The 22,988-nt window shown below is 42.2% G+C and overlaps 1 protein-coding gene across 2 annotated transcripts in view; it reads right to left on the minus strand.

The window, feature by feature from the left end:
• MED12L (mediator complex subunit 12L) overlaps positions 1–22,988 on the minus strand; it is a 353,473-nt gene that overhangs the window by 271,380 nt on the left and 59,105 nt on the right. For both annotated transcript variants that reach the window (XM_045584086.1, XM_045584085.1), the window contains exon 5: positions 14,186–14,345. In XM_045584086.1, coding sequence (XP_045440042.1) covers positions 14,186–14,345 — 160 coding nt within the window. The remainder of the gene's footprint in view (positions 1–14,185; positions 14,346–22,988) is intronic.

The following is a 22,988-nucleotide window of genomic DNA, read 5'->3' on the forward strand; positions in this document are numbered from 1 at the left end:
CCAAATGGCATCTCAGAAGAAACCATCCTACTGAAACACTTTCACTCAACGCTATTTTCCCATTACTTTGGCAATAGGTTCTCCCACCTTCTTTTAAAGGAAGCTATTTGACTATTTGACAAGAGTAGATACTAAACGTCTTGTTAGTCATTGAGAGTTTTGTTTTTCCCTTTTGAATACCATGAAACTTACTTGATAATAGTACCCAGAGATAACTACTATTAAGTTGTGGTCTAAGCCACTTATTCTAATTGTGTCTAATTTAAAACTGAAATTCAAATGCAGGTGCTAACCTCCAATAATAAGCAAACACAAAAGCATGAAGAGATACTCCCACTGCTTCAGGGTTTGCTCCACATCTGGGGGCACAGGGACAGGGCCATCACTCATGCTGGAAGCCATACTAGGTCAACACTTGCCACCGATAATAGTTGCCATCATTAAAATGAATCCACTGGAGCCCTAGCTGGTTTGGCTCAGTAGATAGATCATTAGCCTGTGGAAGGAAAGGTTTGATTCCGATCAAGAACACATGCCGGGTTGCAGGCTTAATCTCCAGTGGCAGTCAATCAATGATTCTCTCTTATTGATGTTTCTATCTCTCTCTCCTCTCTCTCTTCTTCTCTAAAATCAATGAAAATCTAGTTTTTTAAAAATGAATCCACTGGAATTAAAAACAAAGAGTGAATTACCAATGTTGTCATCCTCTAGTGCCCCTGATACAGACTAACAGTCTCATGCCACTCACTTGTTCAACAAAATAAAATGCCAACCATCCAATGGATGGGTGGAGCTTAGCTACAATAAACAAAAGCAAACACTACAAGGACCAAAATCCCATCTTTTGTGTGCCATGCCTTACTATTTAGCTCATTCTTAGTATGTATTATTCTCAATATCCCCACAGAACATTTAACCCTCAAGAGCTGAAAATAACACACACATTCACATACCCAACTTTAAAGTTTTTGTTGGTGTTTTTAGTATAGAAGAAATACTTGGTCGCTACAGAAAAAAAATGACAACAAAAAGGATCTGTAATCCCATTAAAACCAAAATGTGGAGTTTTAGTCCAAGTTTGTTGTCTCCCAAAATCGAAGAATGATGTAGCAGACAAAAATGAGTAATGGAACCAAAGTTTACTGGAGCATCTAAGAGAATTAAAGTCTCTTAATCCATGTCCAGAGTCCCACACAGCCATACGCAGTGTGGGCTTAGGGGTGTGCTCCCCTGCCACGGGAACTTCGGGAACCCATTGTGTGCCAGAGAGAGGAGAGAGGGCAAGAGGAAGCAGGATTTTTAATCTAGGGGATGAGTAGAAGCCTTGCTGGTTCTTGATTGGTCTTTCCAAGGTATTCTGCCTTAGTGACATCCTTGGGATTGGTTTATTTGTCTCATGGCCTTGTGATTGGTTATTTCTAAGCTACCTGTCTTATCAACGTTCATGTATCTTAAACCTCTCTTTTCTCATGTGTGCCCTTCTTTCCCTGCCCAATTGGGTTGCTTAGTAACTCCGCCTAGTTGGGTACCCCATTTCTATTTCTTCCTCCCCTCATGGTCTCCGTCCCTGACTGACTAGCTTCCTTCTGTCTCCTCAACATCACACATAATCATTAAATATTCTAACATGTAACCTTTGGTCTTTATGTGTGCTTGAACATTTATATAAACACATGTGTGTCTAATAAAGGCTCTGCTGAATATATCACTCCACAATCTCCTTTTGGGATTCACATGGAATTTAAATGCAGGCCTCTTAATTGTGTGCTTGTATTGTAGTCCACTAACAGTAAATGATCATGGCAAGCAGACAGATTCAGGGGTCTGTACATAAGATAGTCTAGAGTGGACTAGCATAAAAAATTAGACTGCCCACAAAATTTTCATTAGAAATTGAAAACAGAAAACAGCAGCCTTGAGTGGAAAACCACCACAAGGGGGTTTTGACCCAATGCCAGTGCCTTCAGCCCCACTGCTGCATTCTGACCAGGCCCAGTTCCAGGTAGTAAAAGAAAATAGGAGTAGAAAAGATCACAGGGAAGATGGGGGCAGAATGGGATTCAAAGTAAAAAGCTAAAAAGTGACCAAAAAGACTATTCTGAAAATGGAGCAGTCCTACATTCTAGCAACTTGGGGAGTGCGGCCACACCTGTAGCTCCTGGAAGTGCAGTAGGACCCAAGGTCCATGAGCCAGATTGTTAGTTTATGAGCATGAGCATTACCGAGGGCTCAGGAATGAATGCAGTGCCTGGTCCTTTCAATGGTGCCCTCCCTAACATCCAAGCATCCTACAGCCATTGCATCTCTCTGTTGGTGCCTAACCCCCAAGCAGAAGGGATTCTAGAAGCCATACAGTTTACCTACCACCTTACAGACCCAGGCTCTGCAGGCATCCCCAGGGTCACACAGCTGGCCCAGCACACAGTCATGAGTTGCCCACTCTGGTCCTCAAAAGCTAGTGCACAAATTGGTCACCAGAGGGCACTCCAACACAGAGAGTTCCACCTAGTAAATCCAGTGGAGTCTAAAAACCAGCATTTATAACCAGCAGCCCAATGACTGACCCAGGCAGTGACAAACTATGATTAAAAGCCACTGAATGATTTAGGCAAAGGAATTGGATATGCAAATTAAGACTCTAAGGAAGTATTAAAAGGAGGCTGCCAAGTGCAGTGGGGAGATTACTAAGGAAGGTTAAAAGAGAAGCAGGTAGAACAGTACCAACCTGATACTGGAAGAGAAGGGAAGACAAGAGGGCTAGGGTGGCTATCAAAGCTCTCGCTGCCATCAACTGAGATGTGGAAGAGATAGCAAGTGGAGCCGGAGGGTGAAGGAACTGAATTTACGTTGTTTTCATTAACTTTTTGTTTTAAATAAGCTTTTATCTTGACATAATAATAGTTCACATGCAATTGTAAGAAATAATGGAGAGAGATCCCACATGCCTTTTGGCTATCCTTCCCAAAGTTAACATTTTGTAAAACAACAGTGCAATATCACAAGCAGGAGAGACACTGATAAGCCCTCAAGCTTACTCAGGCTTTCTAGTTCTGAGTTCCATTTTGAACATCTGAACTTGATATTCATCAGAAAACATGTCCAGGGGCAGGTGGATCCACAGCTTTGACACTCAGAAGGTCAGGGGGAAGGCACAGATGTGGGGACTGCTTCTTGATTGTAATGACATGTCCCCCAGAACACAATCCAGGAGCAGGCAGGTCTATTCTGCAGAATACGAATGTGGGCTGTGTGCTCACAGGGCACCCAGGGCTCTTCCAGCCTTCAGTGTCGGTTACTGACCTGGTGGTGGTGAGGAGCACAGGTTCTGGGGGCAGGCAGCCTGACTCCTGTTCTGCTCCATCACTTCAGCTTTGGGGTCATGGGCAACTCATTCTGCCCTGGGTGCCTCATTACTTGTCTATAAAACAGGGCTGATACGTGTACTTAGTCTAGAGCAGTGGTTGGCAAACTCATTAGTCAACAGAGCCAAATATCAACAGTACAACAACTGAAATTTCTCTTGAGAGCTGAAAACCAACTTCTGCACATGGGCCACAAAGTTTCAATTGCACTGTATGTGCACGCAGGCACATGGTATTTTGTGGAAGAGCCACACTCAAGGGGCCAAAGAGCTGCATGTTGCTCTCGAGCCGCAGTTTGCCGACCACTGGTCTAGAGGATTACTTTGAGAATTATGTGATAAATAACATGTTAGAACTGCAATGCTACCCAGGAGGAAGCAAACTTAGGGCCAGGCAGACAGCAGTCCACCAGTAGGAAGCAGGTGCAAGTGGGATCTCACTTCAAGCAGAGAAAGACAGATAAGAACTGCTGGTAAGCGTGTCTAGGTGGGAGTGAGTGAACAGGTGGCTAAGGGAGACTACCGACAGTCTCTCTGAAGTTCAACGGAAGGTGAAAGGCAAGTCTGGAGAGAGAGGTGAAGAGCTAACACAGAACACTCTGCCCAAGAAGTGAATAATATAGTTGAGGGAGGAGTGACAAAAATACCTCCAAAAAGATGAGGGCCATTATTAGGCTAGTAAAAGCCAAGCAATCAGTACAACGGAATGACTCGAATGGCCAGAACAACCAGTCGCTATGACATGCACTGTGGTGGCCAACTGTCACCCTCCAATTGCTCGCAGCCCCTCCCCACTTGCCTGCCCAGCCCCAGATTGGCCCCCTCCACCCCAAACAGGTGTGGAGCTGGCCAGCCAATCTCCCAAGATTCCTCCTCCCCACAGCCATCCTGGCCCCAATTGCCACCCCCCATCAAGAGCATGGGACCAGCTGGCCAGCCTCTTACATCCCCTCCCCCCAACTGGCCCTACCTCCAATAGACCCCCCTCCCATTGGAGGCAGGGCCAGCAGCCAACCTCCAGGACTTCATACCCCCGCTGGCCCGGCCCAATCAGCCCCCATTGGGGTGGACTGACTGGGCCCCACCCATGCAGGAATTCATGCACCAGGACTCTAGAATATAGATAATTGTACACTTGTGTGACTGATAGTTCATGCTTGACGATTGCAAAGTTAAGAGACAAGTGGCCAAATGAAGAAACAAATGGCAAGGGTCCAGACAGAGAATGGAGAGGAGCTGACACGGAGGACTGAGAGGGGACTTGTGTCCCAGCAGCAAGGAAACTCCTGTGGTATCTGATACCTCAGAAGAGCATTTGACTTAGTTTTCCCTCCTTCTGTCAGATCTCCAATTCCTATTTTTTTGGGTTTTTTTGTTTGTTTGGTTGGGTTTTTTGTTTTGTTTTGTTTTTTGTTTTGTTTTTTGTTTTTTACTGCAGACAATGCTTAACTGTTGCTTTTAGGGATTTTTCTAATTGTGCTTTTTCCCTATCTACCCCATACATGCATCTGAAGCAAGACTCGTGGAAGCCACAGGATCCAATTTTAGCCTCTAGAACAAGAATTTCTTATTCTACATGTCAATCATACAACCAGCTTCTTGGCAAAAGAATAGCTTCAGGGCTTCTTCCCAACATACTAAACCTCAGCCATTAGGGGCATGACATAGCTGTTCGCAATTAATGCCTTACTATCAAGTGGGGAGTTTCTCAAATATTCTCGGCTTCTATAGAAACCTGAGTGAGCCCTGGCCATGGTGAGATGTTCCTAGCAAGAATAACAGGGACATTATTTTAACAAATATTAAACTGGTACATTTAATTAACCCCTTAGGACAAGTCCCCACAGCCTTCCACATCTGAGACCAAGCCACAGGTTGTATTGCCCCAGGAGAGGAAAGCTACAGCAAGACAACAAAATTGTCTTTGGTAAGAGGCAAACTTGATGAGACAACAGCTTGGCTTCCCTGGCTGACAAACATGCCTCCGTGCCCTCCAAGACACTGGGCATAAAGGCAAGGCCCCCTGAGGGCCTGGGTGGGGGGTGGGAAAATGGAGCAGCTCCGAGGAAAGACTGATTGCCACTCCATGGAAGGCATCAAACCTACCTGAATGATTACCTGATATTTCATTTCCTCAATCCTCTTCTAGCTCTTGCTACAGAGAATGTGGGGGAAAGCCCCAGTCATTTGTGAAGCAAAAATAAATTACATTTTCTTTTTATACTTTGCATTGGAATTTCATTCCATAATCGATGTGGTCCGAGTAGTTTCTACGCTAAAGTAGACTGTTTACTGCTTATATCCTAAATGCAGGTGCTGGGAAGTTCATACTTTGGAACAAGCTTTAGAAGGGAAGTCTTTCACCAGGACATAAGATCAAGTGCTACCACAGACATTACATTGCCAGATGACCACGCACAGTAACTCTAGTCCAAAAAGCTCCACACACCAATGCTTCCACACTGCGTAGCTCCATGGCCCCTCCGTCCTCTTCTGGGAACCAAAGGGTGAAGCATGATATATCCATTTAATTGAATCTGTTCACATTAGCTGTGCTACTCTCACAAAGGGATTCCCAACTTGATATTTGTCAGAAAATGTGTCCAGGGGCAGGTGGATCCTCAGCTCTGACACTCAGAAGGAGATCAGGGGGAAGGCACAGATGTGGGGACTGTTTCCTGGTTGTGACATGTCCTCCAGACACAATCCAGGAACAGGCAGGTCTATTCTGCAGAATAGGCTATGCACTGACCCTTAACCAATGCATTTTCTATTCTACCAATACAAGCTGAGTGTTCCCTGACTCAAATATCAGGAAGCCAAAATGGGCTTTAAGAGCTGCTTTGGTCCAAGGACTTTGTTTGGAAGATTATACACAATTTGTCAGAAAATGACTCTAAAACTGAAAGGATGTCTTTTTTGATTTTTTTTTTAAACTTACTATTCATTATGGAATTAACACTCCAGTGCAAATTGCAAAAAGATACAACTCCTGTTAAGTCATGAAAAGTTAGTAGCCAATAGCCCTTTAAAAGAACATGTACCAATTCTACAACATGTACCAATTCTCTCAAACATAAAAGCAAACTAAGATAGACACAAAACACCTCAGAAGATACATAGACGCCTGTAACAACTGCTTCCGAAGTGTGTGATGAGGGGTCCAGGGGGGCGCTGGAGGAGCAATAAGGAGGTAGCTCAGATATCTGGATGTTTGGTATTTTCTATCACAGAGATATGTTAGCTAATTAAAAATCAGTCACACAAGATGCTGTCTTCTTTAAAAAATTCTCATGTTTAGGCAGTAAGCCAGGGATGGGGAACCTTTTATTCTGCCAAGGGCCATGTGAAGATTTATAACATCATTTAATGGCCACACAAAACTATCAACTTAAAAATTAGCCTGCTATTTTTGATCAATTAACTGACCCCTAATCCCCTGGCAGAGCTAGACCAAATGATTTTGCGGGTCTTAAACAGCCTAGATCAGATGTCCCCCACCCCTGCTAAGCCACAGACCTGCAAGATGGATTACAAATAAAAACTCATTGAGCACCAAGCTTTTGAAGCACCTTTCATACCTCACCCAACAACACTACCCCTCCCAAGCCCTCAGGCACCCTGCTTTCATTTGAGTGGGCTGGAAATTCTATAAAGCAAACAGGACCCAGTAACAAGTTGAGGACAGAATTCCCAGTCTTCCTACTTTCCGGGAATCCCCCTCGCCCCCCTTATTTGTAAACTGAAGGTAATCAGCTGCCTCAGAGGGAATCCGGGAGAACTGCTCCAAATGGCAAAGTAGGTATTTTTGTAGCATAATATGTTTCCAGTGTAGACATGCATGCATGTACTAACAGCCATGAAGAGTAAAAATTTCAATACTGACAATTAAATTTGGATTCTGATTACCATTTTATCATATTATAGAAGACGATCAATTAATCCAAGCAGGAGTTAACATTAAAACTGAGGAGAAAATGTTGAGTGGCAATAGGTTCTTAACAGAAAATGCCAGGTTCTTAACAGAAAATGCCAGACAACATAATTCACCCAAATCAACAAGAAGAGAAGAAATGATAATAGTATAAAGAGTACACATATCAGAACTATCAATAACTATAAACCTAACTCATTTGCTCTCAGCCTGCAAGGGAAGAAGATAATTAACTAATTTAAGATCAATAAATGTTTTTTAAGATTCAAAAAGAAAACAAATAAGAATGTCCCAAATCTTAACTTTAAGGCTACATTTCTATAAGACCCAGCTTGTATTTTTCTCCTTCGGAAACATTCCCTAACTTTTCCAGCCTCTCTAGCTGTTCCCCACTATTCAGTGGGCACAGTTTTCAGTTTTGCAAGATGAAAATGTTCTAGATCTACTGCCCAACAATGTGTGCATGCAGGTCACACTACTGACCTGGACACTTAAGCAGTTAGGATGACAAACTTTATGTTTTTTAGCACAATATTTTAGTCTCTATAGATAAGAAAGTTTTACATATTTAATTAATTGAACTAGACACATAGAAAAAATATAAGTCTTCCAATTTTTACAAAGAATACTTACTTCATTTTTGTTAAGGTCCTAAGAAGCAAGTACTCGACTTAGTGAAAAATAGGTGCTAAAATTGTACTGCATTCCCTGAAATTCCTTCAAATCTTTTTCATAGCACACATTTTTATAGCATGGTATCTTCCAGAAAAGGCAGCAACAAAATAATATTAACTGGGGGCAGAGACTAGTATTTAGTTAACTTTCATTTATATCAAAGTTAGACTTGCAGTCTTGGAGTCCACAGCTCTACATGCCTTGTGAAAGCAGCAGCCCACGGGCATAAAGCTCTCATTTCCCACTCTCCAAAGGTGATTCTCCTTAACTCTCCACTCTGTGTCTTTTGTTTACCTCTTCATCTCTAAATACCATGCTTACAAGCCTACTTCTTGGTTCTAAGCATTATCTACTGCCTTCCTATATGGAAGGTGATGGAATACTCAGCTTCCTTTCCCCTCCCACCGAGTCATTACTTACATATTCCTGTCTTCCTGTCCTATCTTCACAACAAAAGACTAGCAGATTTTAATTCTGAAGCAAGTATGTTTATAACAATCATTTAATTGTAATAGAAATGAGATAAACATAAAATTGGAGAAATTAATAAAATTAGGAATATAAACTCCCATATGCATGTACACACATGCAGTCCTGTGTGCCTCCACCATCCATGGATAGGGCTCAGATGCTATGGCATCCTAACAGCTGTGATATCTTCAGCATTCAGATCTTGCTTTCTAAACACTAGGAAGAAGCAGGGTTCCTTAAAGAAATGGTTGGTGGAGGATATGAGGCAAAAATAATGTACAAGATGAGCCTGGGCCATCTTTCTGTGCCAATATATAGCAATCCTCATGAAATAACAGTTTCAGGCATGGTTCAGTGGATGCTCAAACTTTTAAGTGAAGGACTATGGATTAACAGGATGGAGGTAGCGGCAAACACTTTTACCTTGTATAGGAGAATGGTTCTTACAGATACCCAAGCTTTCTCATCAATGAAAACCTACTCTTCAATCCCAAGTAAAGGGATTTACTTAGATCACTCTTATACAAGCACTCTGTCCAATCTCCGAGGTTATTTTCATAGCAAGCAAGGCAGATCTCTCTTTTATGACAAGTGAGATACAGGGGCACTGAAAATGTGAAAGTTTGGAACTAGAAGCTGGTGCCAGAATCAGAAAAGTTAATATGCAATATTTGCAGGAACTCAAACTGAAAATAAGCTGGTGGGCTCAGATAAGAAACCAGACTGTCAATTATTTGTTTAGTGGGGTGTATTTTTATAGTCCAAATAGCTCAGTGAACATGTCACAAATTAATTACCCAATGTGCAAGCAAGGTAGCTTTTCTTCTTTTCATGGGCGGGGGAGGAGGGAAATAAGGACAATGGTTCCAAGAGTACAGTCGACCAAGAAAAGTCTGTCATCCACCTCCAACCCCAGCCCAACAAATGCTCAGGGCAATTTAATCATGAAGCACTTTAAGCTTCTTCTAGTCTATCTCTTCCCCCAAAAGAGACCTCGTGCCCATGATACCTCTTGTCAGTTTTCCCTACATTAAACAACCAGCAATCCCTAGCCAGAATTAGAGCTGCTTATCTTGTAAACAATGCCATCTTTCTCTTTGGTTTCTATGGCCCCCGGATTCTGCTATGCTCTGCCTGCTCCCATGGCACCCATGAGATCAAGAGCTCTGGCCCTCCAGTGCTCCCCAAAGCCCCCTGGCCCCACATCCTGTTCCCTATTGGCACCTGTCTCCCATGCAATGTTTCCTGCCTCCAGGGGCCCCAATCCACAGCATGCACCCAGCGACCAGGTCACAGCAGGGAGGAAAGAGCAAACGCCCTCTAGTGAGTCTACCTCCAACTGTGCCAGCAAAGATCTCACTTTGGAGGCTCGAGTCTCTTAACACAAGATGGAATAATGAAACCTTCACTGAAAGATTCCTATACTGATTAAAGATAATGTCTACAGCCAAAACCGGTTTGGTTCAGTAGATAGAGCGTCGGCTTGTGGACTAAAAGGTCCCGGGTTCGACTCTGGTCAAGGGCATGTACCTTGGTTACGGGCACATCCCAGTAGGGGGTGTGCAAGAGGCAGCTGATTGATGATTCTCATCGATGTTTCTAACTCTCTATCCCTCTCTCTTCCTCTCTGTAAAAAATTAATAAAATATATATTTTTTAAAAAAGATAATGTCTACAAAGTTCCCAGCATGATACACAAAATAATTATGAATGCTGGCTAGTAATGACAGTACTCCCAGTGCCAGTTCTACATACTCTTACTAGTCCACATTTACTGGCCATTTACAGTGTGCCAGGCACACTTCTAAACTCTTTGAAATGAGTATTGACTCATTTCATCCTGAAAAGGAGCTGCAAAACATCCATTTTACAAACAAGAAACTGAGGGAGTATTATAACAATTGTAATAAGAGGCCCTTCATCACTCCCCAACATCCAGCCAACAGAACTGGCATATCCACTCTAGCAAACAGCCTTTCACCGCTGCCCACTGGTAACCAATGCCTAAGCCCAAAATTATAAAATCCAGGCAGTTCCACTTCTAGTCAAACTATCTGATGACCCTATTTCTCTTCTGCCAGAAATGTGTCTCCTAATATACCACCCGACTCTGCCTCCTAGGATATACTGTATCTCCATTCAAACTACTCAAATGTCACTGCCTCTGTGGGTCCCCCTGGACTTCCATTCATTTCACTATGAGTGGTAGGGCATATATCTAAGCAATCCAAGCACTAGAGAAGGAAGGAAGACTAACAACTACCTTCTCCCTCTGTCCCCGGACCAGCAGAGTCGGAACGGGCTTCAGAGACTAGATGGACTCTTGTGGGGAGGGAAGGGTTCCAGGCAGCTCCACACTTCAACATCTTCCTCTGTGAAGTGGGATAAAGTATTTCTCTCTCTTTCAGAGAACCTGAATGATAAATCAGGAAATGAGCAGACTATATACAGAACCCAGCAGACGTCACTAATGGAACAGGAAACGTGGCGTCACAGCACACTGCAGTAATCCTGGGAGAGTTGGTGAGGGGCAACTCTTCCCACACTGGCAGACAGGAAAGCAGCCCTGGGTCCAACAGCAAGGGGATGAAGGGTCCCAAGGCCAAAATGTTCCCTCAAGTAACTGAGACCACTTCCGCAGTGCTATCAGGACAGCTCCACTCAACCTGGGGCTGAAGGGAGCAATCTGCTGACCTCATTAGAGAATTCTATGCCCATCCGGAAATACTATAGAGATGACAAGTGCAAATACCAGAGTTTTTAGTTGTTTCAGCCATAATAAGAGCCTCAAGGGGAAAGTCCTACAAATAAATGTACAGAGCTCTTTGTTATTTACTATAAAGACATATGTCCTGATCTGTTTATACTTTATGTAATTCTGTGTAAGTTTTGCTTTTTTATTTTTAACTATTAGCTAGACCAGTGGTTGGCAAACCGCAGCTCGCGAGCCACATACGGCTCTTTGGCCCCTTGAGTATGGTTTGACGTTAGAACCACTTCTTTAAAATAGACTCGCCCAGGCTGAAAACCAACTTCTGCGCATGGGCCACAAGTTTCAACTGCACTGTATGTGCGCGCCCGCATGTGGTATTTTGTGGAAGAGCCACACTCAAGGGGCCAAAGAGCCGCATATGGCTCGCGAGCCATGGTTTGCCGACCATTGAGCTAGACCATTTTAAGTGCTTTTCTCTATTGAGCTCAAAACCTAAGCATCAATTAAAAGCTAAACATCAATCAACTCGAAAAATATCTGAAACTATGTATTATGACTCGTGTGCTTTCCTTTGAGTCTGCAACACTCACCTATGTGACAGCATTTTCTAAACATCATGTCTACCCATTACCTCTTCTGTATTTTATTTTATTTTTTTATTAAATTATTATCTGTGTACATATTTTAACATTGCTCCCCCCTCCCATACATACCCTCCCTCCCCAGAGTTTTGTTTCCATTGGTTGTACTTATACGCATGTATACAAGTCCTTCGGTTGATCTCTTATCTTCCCCAGATCTCCCTACTCTCCCCGCTATAATTTTAAAGTCTGCTTGTTGCTTTACTGTCTTTATATCTGACTTTTGGTTTGTCAGTTTATAATGTTCTTTAATATCCATAAATGAGTGAGGCCATGTGGTATTACTCTTTCATTGACTGGCTTATTTCACTCAGCATGATATTCTCTAGTTCTATCCAGATTGCTGCAAATGATGAGAATTCCTTCTTTTTTATGGCAGCATAGTATTCCATTGTGTAGATGTACCATTGTATTTTATTTTTTAGGTCTCATAAGGACAAACTATTACCTCTTCCTCCAAGCTTCCATAATTCACCTCTATTTTAGAATTGCTGCCCTGAAACTAGAATATATCCAAGTCAAATATTCCTTTACCCTTCTTGAAATTACATATAAAACCTCACCTGTAAGCCCAGAGTCCCCCTCCTCTCACTTTTGGGTCCACACTATTGGGTGTGTCTGTGCTGGCTGTGAGCTCCCAGGGCAGCACCCATTTAGTCTACATTTTAGGTCTGTACCTCTCGGAATGGCAGTGAGGATTCCGTGTGACTATGTTTACAGTATTTACACACCAGGGCCCACACCTTTGTTTCTGTGAATCCACCTTACTTCAGGGAAATTCTCTTTAATAACATAACACAGCAGTGTCATTTCATAGCACTATTCTAACACTAAACGTATGTTTCTATTACAGAGGAATGAAGGCCATGTCTATTAAAACCAAACAAAAACTTTACAAAGAACAATCATCAAGACAAAGCAGTCATAAAACCAGCCCCAGAAAAGGGTATCACCTGATAGTGAATCTCACCCCAAATGTGCTGAATGATTCTATTCTCTATCAAAGCGAGAACACAGAACCTATTACTGCAAGTTAATCTTCTGAAATGTGTGCGACTTAATCCAATCCACTCCAATACATAGATATGTGTGCACTTGCTGGCTGTATGGCCTGCGGTGAGTGTGAAACCTCTCACTCTACTTTATGGCTCTGCCTCCACACCCAAAAGCTTTCACATGTGCTGTATAATCTGCTTCACGAAGTTGAAGAAGGTGCTGAAGATGAAGCAGGAAGTAAGAGGTTACCAGGGGTAGCAGGCTGACATTAAACCAATTTGAGATGTTTGAAAGCATGTGCTCTTTTCATATAGGATAGCTATGTTACACTAGTGGCCCAGTGCACCTTTTGTTCTGGATGTATGTTTTCATGCTTTTACAACCACTTCACAGCCCACCTCGCTGGCTCAGGCCCTGCCTGGCATGTGAGGGTGTGTGCCTTCTGCCCCTGCCCTTCAGAGCTTCACAGCTTGGCCTCCCTTATCCAATCATAAGCATGTTTTCATTTCATAAAAAATTGTTTGAATACTTAATTTTGAAATGGACATCTTGATGTACGATTCCCTGTGCACATTTCTAGTATCAAACCTGTTAGAAAGCTCACTTCAGCATCACATCAAGGAGTCACTATCTGGCCACTGAAGAGTGGAGACTCTCACTAGAAATGCCCTCCCTTCAGCTCATTCAGTAAACTACTGTCATGAGCCAGTATGTGTGCTGTGTGTGTGCTGTGTGCATGCAGGGAGGATGACAAGCGCAAAACTTTAAAGAAAATTTCAGACAGTGAAGCGTGCTAAGAATAAAGTAGGAACACTTGAGACTATAACTGGGAGGAAGGAGGGAGAGAGAGGAAATGCTATTTAGCCAGGTGTCCAGAGAAATCCTGCTGAGGAAATGACATTTGAGCCAAAGCCTCAGTAAAGAGGAGGAGGGATACAAATACCCTAAAGAGAAACCCAAGTACCTGGAGGAGGAAATGCAGAAGCCCTGAGAAAGCATGGAGCACGCAGGAGTGAGGACAGAAGGACGGCCATCTGGCCGGGACAGCCTGGGAAGTGAGGTGAAATCACAGATGGCCTCGATGCTACGGCAAAGAATATGGGTGTTCGTCCTAATTGCAGTAAGAAATTATTATAAAGTTTTATAAAGAGGGTGGTGAAGTGTTCAGATGCAGGACATATTTGAAGTAATATCCCTAGAACCTGCTGCAGAAATCAAGATCCTGGGACCGAGTGAACAATGACCAGCTTCTCCACCCACACCGTGAATGACTTGTGACCACACCATGAACTTTCTCAATACTCACCTTACAGGACTGTGTACAGAGAGTGCAAGCAGCAGCTGCTTGGAGAATCAGTAATGAAACATGCAACATAGCATACCCTCTCACTTACCCAAATTGGGATCAGGAGCCTGGCGTTTCTTAATTTTAGCTTCAGAAACAACAGAATAATAGGCACAAGTCATCTTGATAAGCCACATTGCTCGAACCATTGGCACTGAATATTTAGCTAAACATGCAAAAACATCTTCTTTTTTACTAAGGATGGGAACCTAAAAAAGAAATAACATATTTATAATAATCACATATTATGTTCACCATTAGCGAAAGAAAGAGACTATACATTCCTTCTGGTTACAAGAAAATATATCCTTCTTTAAAAAGTATACCCTGCCGAAACCGGTTTGGTTCCATGGATAGAGCGTCATCGGCCTGTGGACTGAAGGGTCCCAGGTTCGATTCTGGTCAAGGGCATGCACCCTGGTTGCGGGCACATCCCGGGGGGGGGGGGGGTGTGTGTGCAAGAGGCAGCTGATGTTTCTAACTCTCTATCCCTCTCTCCTCCTCTCTGTAAAAAAAAAAAAAAAAAATCAACAAAATATATTTTTAAATTTTTAAAAAAGTATATCCTTAATGGATTTTAATCAAATCTATGTTTAGCACACTGGCAACACAATTTTATCAGCTGTGTTTTTTTCCTTATAAAAACAAATTACCTGCAAATTGTCAGATGCTGAAAGCTACTTGTTGTATCAACAAAATAGAAAATAACAATCATTTCATGACAGTCCTCTGAGTTTATCCCAAAATTGGAACAGACAGGTCAAGTGAAAAACTGTTTCCACTCTACATTCCTTCCCAGAACACTTTTTTGTATAACATTTTTCAACTGTATCATTTCAGAAGAATGAACAATCTCCACAAAGCTTTTAAAAGTGCCTTTAGCCCAAAATTTAAAATAGAGGCTAAAATAATGGAACAGTGAATTTGCCTAATAAACACTGAGCTAGAAATAGCTGGGTAATTAATTCACTGATGGAAAGTAGGCACTTGGGGCAGTTAATTATTTCCTCCAGACCACAAAGGTACTATTTAGCAAATTAGTATCCCTATGTACCACCATATGATTTGAAGGAGTTAAACCTCTCTTAGAATTCCTCATAAATATCCTAGGATTTCCTCGCTTATCTATACACATTTCTGAAATTAGAGTAGGAGTGGACAAAGGTTTACCGGCTGTGACTCAGCAGGACCAAAGCAGTGAAGGGAGAGGCAGGCAGCTCCCCACCCCCTTCCCACAGGAGGGATGAGGGCCTCTCTGTTCCATTCCAGGCGCCAGCCTATTTGGCTTAACCCATTCCTGCCAGGCTCTTCATTTATGAATGAGATAATATCAAACAGGTCCATCTCACTGAGTGATTAGAAAGGTAAAGCAAAAGAATTTCATGTATCAAAATTATAACAATTTTGGTTTTGTTGCCATTTCCAAAGATTTCTCCATGGCAGCCAAAACATTTCCAAGCCATGAATATGACCTCTCCTAAGAGGATCCTAAACACCACACCGTGGACATCGAGCCCCAATCTCTCTGACCCACACTCTTATTTAATTTTGTGCTGGAACTCAAGGCTTCAAACAGGCTAACTGGTTCATATAGCATAGCATTTTTCTCTTAGTTAACCAAATCCTCATTTAGTCAGTGGATTTTTATATCATACACTAGAGGCCCAGGACACAAAATTTGTGCACAAGCGAGGAAAAGGGGAGGTCTCCTCAGCCCAGTCTGCACCCTCTCCAATCCAGGACCCCTCAGGTCAATCGGACATTCCTCTCATAACCCAGGACCACTGGCTCCTAAGTGCTCAGCTGACTGCCTGCCTGATCGCTCCTGACTGCACCCCTCCATGCCAGCCTGATCACCCTAACTGTTCCAGCTGCTGACCTGGTCGCTCCTAGCTATCCCCCTGCTGGCCCTGTCACCCTCTAACTGCCCCCCATTCCAGCCTGGTCACCCCTAACTGCTCCCCCTGCCAAGCTGCTCACCCCCAACTACTCCCACTGCCGGCCTGGTTGCCCCACGCAGCCTGCTGTTCAGTTGTTTGGTCATCCCTTACTAATGCTCCTGCCGGCCTGGTCTCCCCATGCAGCCTGTGTTCAGTTGTCCATCTGGTTGTTTTGGTCATTAAGGCGCCTGGCCTTTTATATATTAGGATATGCTATAAATGTGACTATCCATACATTTGGTAAAAAGTGTGATCCCAGATATAAAAGATAAGTATTTTTTATAAAACAAAGCAATGTCATCTGACTTAACCTGAAATCACCTGGTTCTTACCAAAGAAACATCAAAAGACTCCAACACTGACAGAAAGCTGACTGCACTGAGAGGCAGTGTGTCCACATAATGGCTCCTATGGCCATTTAACAGACTTGTGATCATGTGCAATTCTGCCTTAGGTGCCGACTTGACAACATACCCCCTACGAGGCAACTACACTTCCAAAGCTGACTGAAAGGAGCTGAAGATTACAGGCCACAGCTGTAAGGCTTCCTTGCTGCAGACCACAGCGATACATTTTAACAAAATAATGTCTTGAGCCCTGGCCAGTGTGCTCAGTGATACAGCATTGTCCTGCACACCAGAGAGTCTTGGCTTCATTTCCCAGTCAAGAGCAAGTATCTTGGTTGCAGGTGTGTTCTCCAACCTGGGTCAGGATGTGTATGGGAAGCAACCAATCAAAGAGACACACCGATGTTTTTTTCTCTCTCTTTTTCTCCCCGCACCCTCCCTTCCACTCTCTCTAAAAATCAATAGAAAAAATATCTTTAAGTGAGCATTAATTAAAAAAAAAAAAAGTCTCTTGAAAATGTAGCTAACAAGGAACATCGTTCAGGGAGCATAAGGCTCATATTTGTTATCATTTATTCAGTTCAAGACCTGCCGAAACCGGTTTGGCTCAGTGGATAGAGTGTCGGCCTGCGGACTGAAAGGATCTGGGTTTGATACCTTGGTTGCGGGCACATCCCCAGTGGGGGTTGTGCAAGAGGCAGCTGGTTGATATATCTCTCCTCAACATTTCTAACTCTCTATCCCTCTCACTTCCTCTCTTGTAAAATCAATAAAATATATATTTAAAAAAAAATTTTTTTTAAAGATCTGAGGGACTGCTTCTCACTCAGAACACAGTTTGGTGGTCAGGCTGCCTCTTAATCAAACATACCAAAGATTATAATACCATAACCTAAAAAAATAGGCCAATGCAAAAAGTAGAGTTAGCATCTCTAAATAAATGATAGCATCTTTTATAGATGTTTGTAGTATTTCTTTTGAATAGCAATTGACAGCAGGAAACAAAAAATTTTTGAACAAGTGAAATGTTTAGATAAAATAGTAAACAAAACAGAGCCACAGTTCTTATTGCTCCTATGGCAGAGCCCTAAGAAATGGTTGACTTAAATAAAGGGATTTAGGATGTAGAATATATGTGAAGAAAGTTAATTAAAAAAAAAGACACACATTGATGGACTTGTCAGTTCACAGTACCCCGAATGAACTTCCTTATAGTGATGGATTCTATTTTGAACAAAGAAACTGTCTGACTTGAACTTGTAGTTGAACCTAGGCAATCCCCTGTAGCTGTTTGGTGTCTGAATCAAGGCAGAACTGCATGTAAGTGCCAAAAGAAAATGAAGACACCTAGCACGTGATGGTTTTCCAACCAGGCATTACCTTTCCCCTTGGATGCATGCTACCATCAGCATCAGTGGCACATGCAGGAGGAAACCAATCAATGTCTTTCTCACATCCATGTTTCTCTCTGTCTCTCCCCCTCCTTTCCATTCTCTCTAAAAATCAATTGAAAAATATTCTCAGGTGAGGATTTAAAAAAAAAAAAAAAAAGTCATCTTTAACCTTGCAAATAATTAACATCAGGACTTACCTGAGGAACAACTGACTTGATCAGAGGCAGCTCCTAATAAAAAGAGAACAATGGCTACTACACTGCACCCTACTCCATCTTCCATCTTAAAGATGAGACCACTGCATCCCTAAAGCAAGGGCATCAATTCTTCACAGTACTTCCTTCCAGGAAACATCCACAATATACATTCCAAAATCTTTTAAAAAGGAAAACCTTGCCCTAACCGGTTTGGCTCAGTGGATAGAACGTCAGCCTGCGGACTCAAGGGTCTCAGGTTGGATTCCAGTCAAGGACATGTACCTTGGTTGCGGGGCACATCCCCAGTGGTGGGTGTGCAGGAGACAGCTGATAGATATTTCTCTCTCACTGATGTTTCTAACTCTATCCCTCACCGTTCCTCTCTATAAAATGTCAATAAAATATATTTTTTAAATAAAAAGAAAAAATTATGCAGAAAGAAAAACCTAGAAAGAAAGATGTCAATCTGGCCACAAAGAAGTTGTAGGTATTATCTGACATGGACGGCTTGGACTATTGTTAGAAAGCCAATAACTATCGACTATGGAAGGATATCCTTTGAGTTGTCTGGCCTCCAGATACCATGCATAGGCCACAGTGAGCCCCAGTGATACATATGTTATAGAAGAGTAAGAAGCTAGGAAAATTCCAGGACAACCAGAATAGAGAAACTGAGACAGAGTTAAACAGCAGTTTGTGGCCACCTAATTAAATCCTATCTTCCCTAAACCAAGGACACTTAAAGAGTATGGTTTGCACTTTTCCCAGCCAAAGGGTAAATCACTTAAATCACCCTACTCTGGGAGACAGATAACAGAAATCCAATTAGTGCAGTTTACCAGCCACACCCAAGGACAAAGAAAATATATCTCATTTTGGCACAAGGGTGAAGAATAGTCTATTGATCCTCTCAAAGACACCCCCCTTTTTTTTAAATGTCCAGCCTTAAAAACCCCTGAAAATGAAGGTCCCAGCGCCCTCTCTCTCCAGGGAGCATGCCAGTGTCACTCCCTTCCCCCTCTGCACTTCCTCCCTGCCCCCTCTTACTTCCCCCTATGTATCCCGAGGTCCGAAAGGTTGGTGACGGCTGCTCTAAGGGACACTCTGAGACTTGTAACCAGGGAGCAATGGGCAATGGCAACTAATCCTGTGCTAACCCCCTGAACCTGTCTCCAAGGCCCCCTTTTCTCTGACTTCCCAGTGAGTCAATGCAGCCCCAGCCTAGGCTTTCCTGCTACTGCTTCTAAACCCTCCCTTGTTTCACTGTCCTATGTGTGTTTTTGCTGTGGTCAATAAATTCTTGGTGGAGATACAAGATGGCTGCCAACAGGACAGCAGGCTGCAAGATAGTGTGTGAATGAGAGAATAAAAGGAGAGTGCATAGATGTGAGAGGAATGTCTATTTGTGAGTGAGGGACAGCTATATTCCAAGGAATTGTTGAGGACTGCCAGAAGGGGGTCCCCTGGCCGGAGCAGCTGGCTCAGTCACAGAGACCACGCCATCTTGAAGAGGAGAGTGGCAGTGATCTGAAACCCTGCCTTACCTTCAACCGGGAAGACCTCAGATACAGCCCCGGAGCCTACAACCACAACCCCCAGGGACCAGCTGCCTCAGCTGCAAACCCAGGAACACCAAGACTTTAGCCTCTCTGACCACAGGCACCTAGAAAGTCTGTCGAGGAGGAGACAAAACAGCGCGAATATGAGGATGAGCCCTGCACCTTCTCACAGAACAGATAGAAGAATACCTGAACTGATTACATTCACCCAGAATTTGCAAATTAAACACAGCTGGTGAGACAACCCATGGACGGAAATGTCAGATGTCGCCTAGAGAAAGGTGAGATCTGGGATTCAGGCTGGAGGGAGAAACACACACGAAACACACGCATCACAGGTAGTGGAAAATAAGAGTCTAAGAGGAAGACTGCACCCCACAAAATCCACAGCTGTTGGGGTCAGTGTAGCCCTCAAATGTGGAAGAAAATCCATAAGGCTGCTGGCAGAAGGGGACTATAGAAATTAACCCACAGCAGGGCTGGGCCAAGAAAGGCAGCCTGAAGTTCTACCAGAATACCCGCTGAAGCGTGCCAGGGGAAAAGACGCAAGTTTGCACGCGTCTTGTGGTTTTTTGTTTGTTTGTTTATTTGTTTTTTCCTTCTTTTTATTTTTAAATATTTGCTTTTGATTGCTAAACCCAGTACATAGGTTATCCCAATTAAAAAACATTCATCAAGACTGCAGGGGAAAACTGTTTTTTCTGGAACCTGGGAATCAGAGTGGGGAGAGACAAGCAGAAAACTAGCTCTAGGTCAGTCTATCCCTCCAACCCAGTATTGAGTGCTGCAGGGAAAGCAATCTAAACACTGGGTTAAGGAAAGGATTTTTAGCACTGTATATCAACACAGAAATACTGCCACCTAAGGATTGTATCAGAAATTGACTCTTGTGTAAATACAACTAAAGGCAGGCTGAGAAACAAAGAGATCCTGACTGCTTGAAAACAAGGTTGTGACTTATGACACAGAGGAGGGATGGCACTTAGGGAACATGTCAATATTGTGCTGTCTACTTGACAGGAAACAGACCTGCCAAGCAGAACAGTAGAAGTGAACAACCTTCACTACTTCACATTTTTATTTTTTATCTTTTACTTGAGAAACTAAATACTTTTCAGCACTTGATTTTACCTTTTATGATATTTTTATTTTTAATTATTATTATTAATACTATTTTAACTTTTTAAAGTTTTATTTTATTTTTTATTTTATCTTATTTTGGGATCAGTGTTTGTTCTACATTCTATTTTTATTTTTACTTTAGCATTATTTTACTCTATCTCAATGTTCCTTTATGCCAACACTCTCTTCCTCATTTTCCCTTTTGTCCTATTTCTCTTATCCTATTCCTGTTTTGATTTTTCTCTATCATTTCACTTTAGTCCCTGTTAAAAATTGATCTTCCTCATACATCTAATTTCTGCTCACCTGCTCCAAATCCATACTCACTTCTCTCTTCTCTTTCTTCACTATCCAGTTTTTCTTTTTCTTCCCCTTCCCCCTTTTTTTCTATCTGTCTTGGTGTTGTCTGTTTGAATGTTGATTAGTTTGGTTTTTATTACTTGTTTTTGTTGTAGCTGTTTGTTTGTTTGTTTTTTCTGTTTTTCCTCTTCTCCCTGGTTCTCTACTTTTACTAATAGCTTAATTAATTCCAGTCACAAACTTCGACTATCTATCTCTATTCTCCTTTTCCAAGAGTAAACAAATACATAGATAGATAGATTAAAGAAAGGAAAAATTTTATACAGAGAGAGAGAGAGAGAGAGAGAGAGAGAGAGAGAGAGAGAGAGAGGCGCGCCAGATTATTATGATCTCTGAACACATAAAAATCAGGCCACACACACACACAGTATATATTAGAGTCCCGATGCATGAATTCATGCATGGGTGGGGTCTGGCCAGCCTAGCCAGGGGGAGGGGACATGTGCAGTTGGCCACCCTGCCTGCTGGTTGAATTCCTGGTCAAGAGGACAATTTGAATATTACCCTTTTATTATATAGGATATACATTGAGTGGCCAGATTATTGTGTGTTCAGAGATCATAATAATCTGGCCACTCAGTGTGTGTGTGTGTGTGTGTGTGTGTGTGTACTAGAAAAAGGGTAATATGCTAATTGGTTGGAAGCCCTCACAGTAACGACCAAACAGCAGGCTGCATAGGTGTGACAAGGCAGGCAGGGGGAATTAGTGAGGGTGAAATCAGGAGCTTCACAGACAAAAAAGGACAAAGGGAGCTTATTACCACCAAACCAGCAATGAAAGAAATGCTAAAGGTTCTGTTGTACAAAGAATAAATAGGAAAAGAAGAAGGAACACAAGCATAAAGAATAAAAATGGCGACAAACAAGTACCTATCAATAATAACTTTAAATGCAAATAGATTAAATGCCCCAATCAAAAGACATAGGGTGGATAAGAAAATATGACCCATATATCTTCTATCTACAGGAAACCCACCTACGAACAAAGGAGTCACACAGACTGATGGTAAGAGATGGAAAAAGGTTTTTTAGGTGAATGGAAATAGGAGAAGAAAAAAAAAAAAAGGCTGGGGTAGCAATACTTATATATGACAAATTATATCTCAAAGTGAAGGCCTTAATAAGAGATAAAGAAGCCACTTCATAATACTAAGGGGATCAATTCAACAAGAAGATATAACTCTGGTAAACATATATGCACCCAATACAGGAGCACCCAAATACATAAAAAAAAATTCTGGACTAAACAACATGCTATTAAACAAGGACTGGATTACCAGAGAAATCAAGGAAGAAATTAAAAACATCCTGTCAACAAATGACAATGAAAACACAACAATCCAAAATCTATGGGACACAGCAAAAGCAATTTTGAGAGGGAAGTTCATATCCTTACAAGCCTATTGCAAAAAACTAGAAAAAATGGTAACAGATGATCTAACTCTACAACTCAAAGAGTTAGAAAAAGAGCAACAAAAAAAGCCCAGTGTAAGCAGAAGGAAGGAAATAACAAAAATCAGAGCACAGATAAACAACATAGAGACCAAAGAAACAATACATAAGATCAACAAAACCAAGAGCTGGTTCTTTGAAAGGATAAACAAGATAGATGGACCTCTAGCCAGGCTAACCAAGAAACAAAGAGAGAGGACCCAAATAAACAAAATCAGAAATGAAAGAGGTGAAATAACAACAGACCCCACCGAAATACAACGGATTGTTACAAAATACTATGAACATCTCTATTCCAACAAACTGAACAACCTGGAGGAAATGGACATATTCCTAAGAAAAATACAAACTGCCAAAACTCAATCAGGAAGAATCTAAAAATCTCAATAGACCAGTGACGTGGGAAGAAATTGAAACAGTCATTCAAAAGCTTCCAGCAAACAAAAGCCCAGGGCCAGTTAGCTTCACAGGAGAGTTTTAC

The sequence above is a fragment of the Pipistrellus kuhlii genome, unplaced genomic scaffold (genome assembly GCF_014108245.1).
Source record: "Pipistrellus kuhlii isolate mPipKuh1 unplaced genomic scaffold, mPipKuh1.p scaffold_m20_p_2, whole genome shotgun sequence".
Classification (NCBI taxonomy): Eukaryota; Metazoa; Chordata; class Mammalia; order Chiroptera; family Vespertilionidae; genus Pipistrellus; species Pipistrellus kuhlii.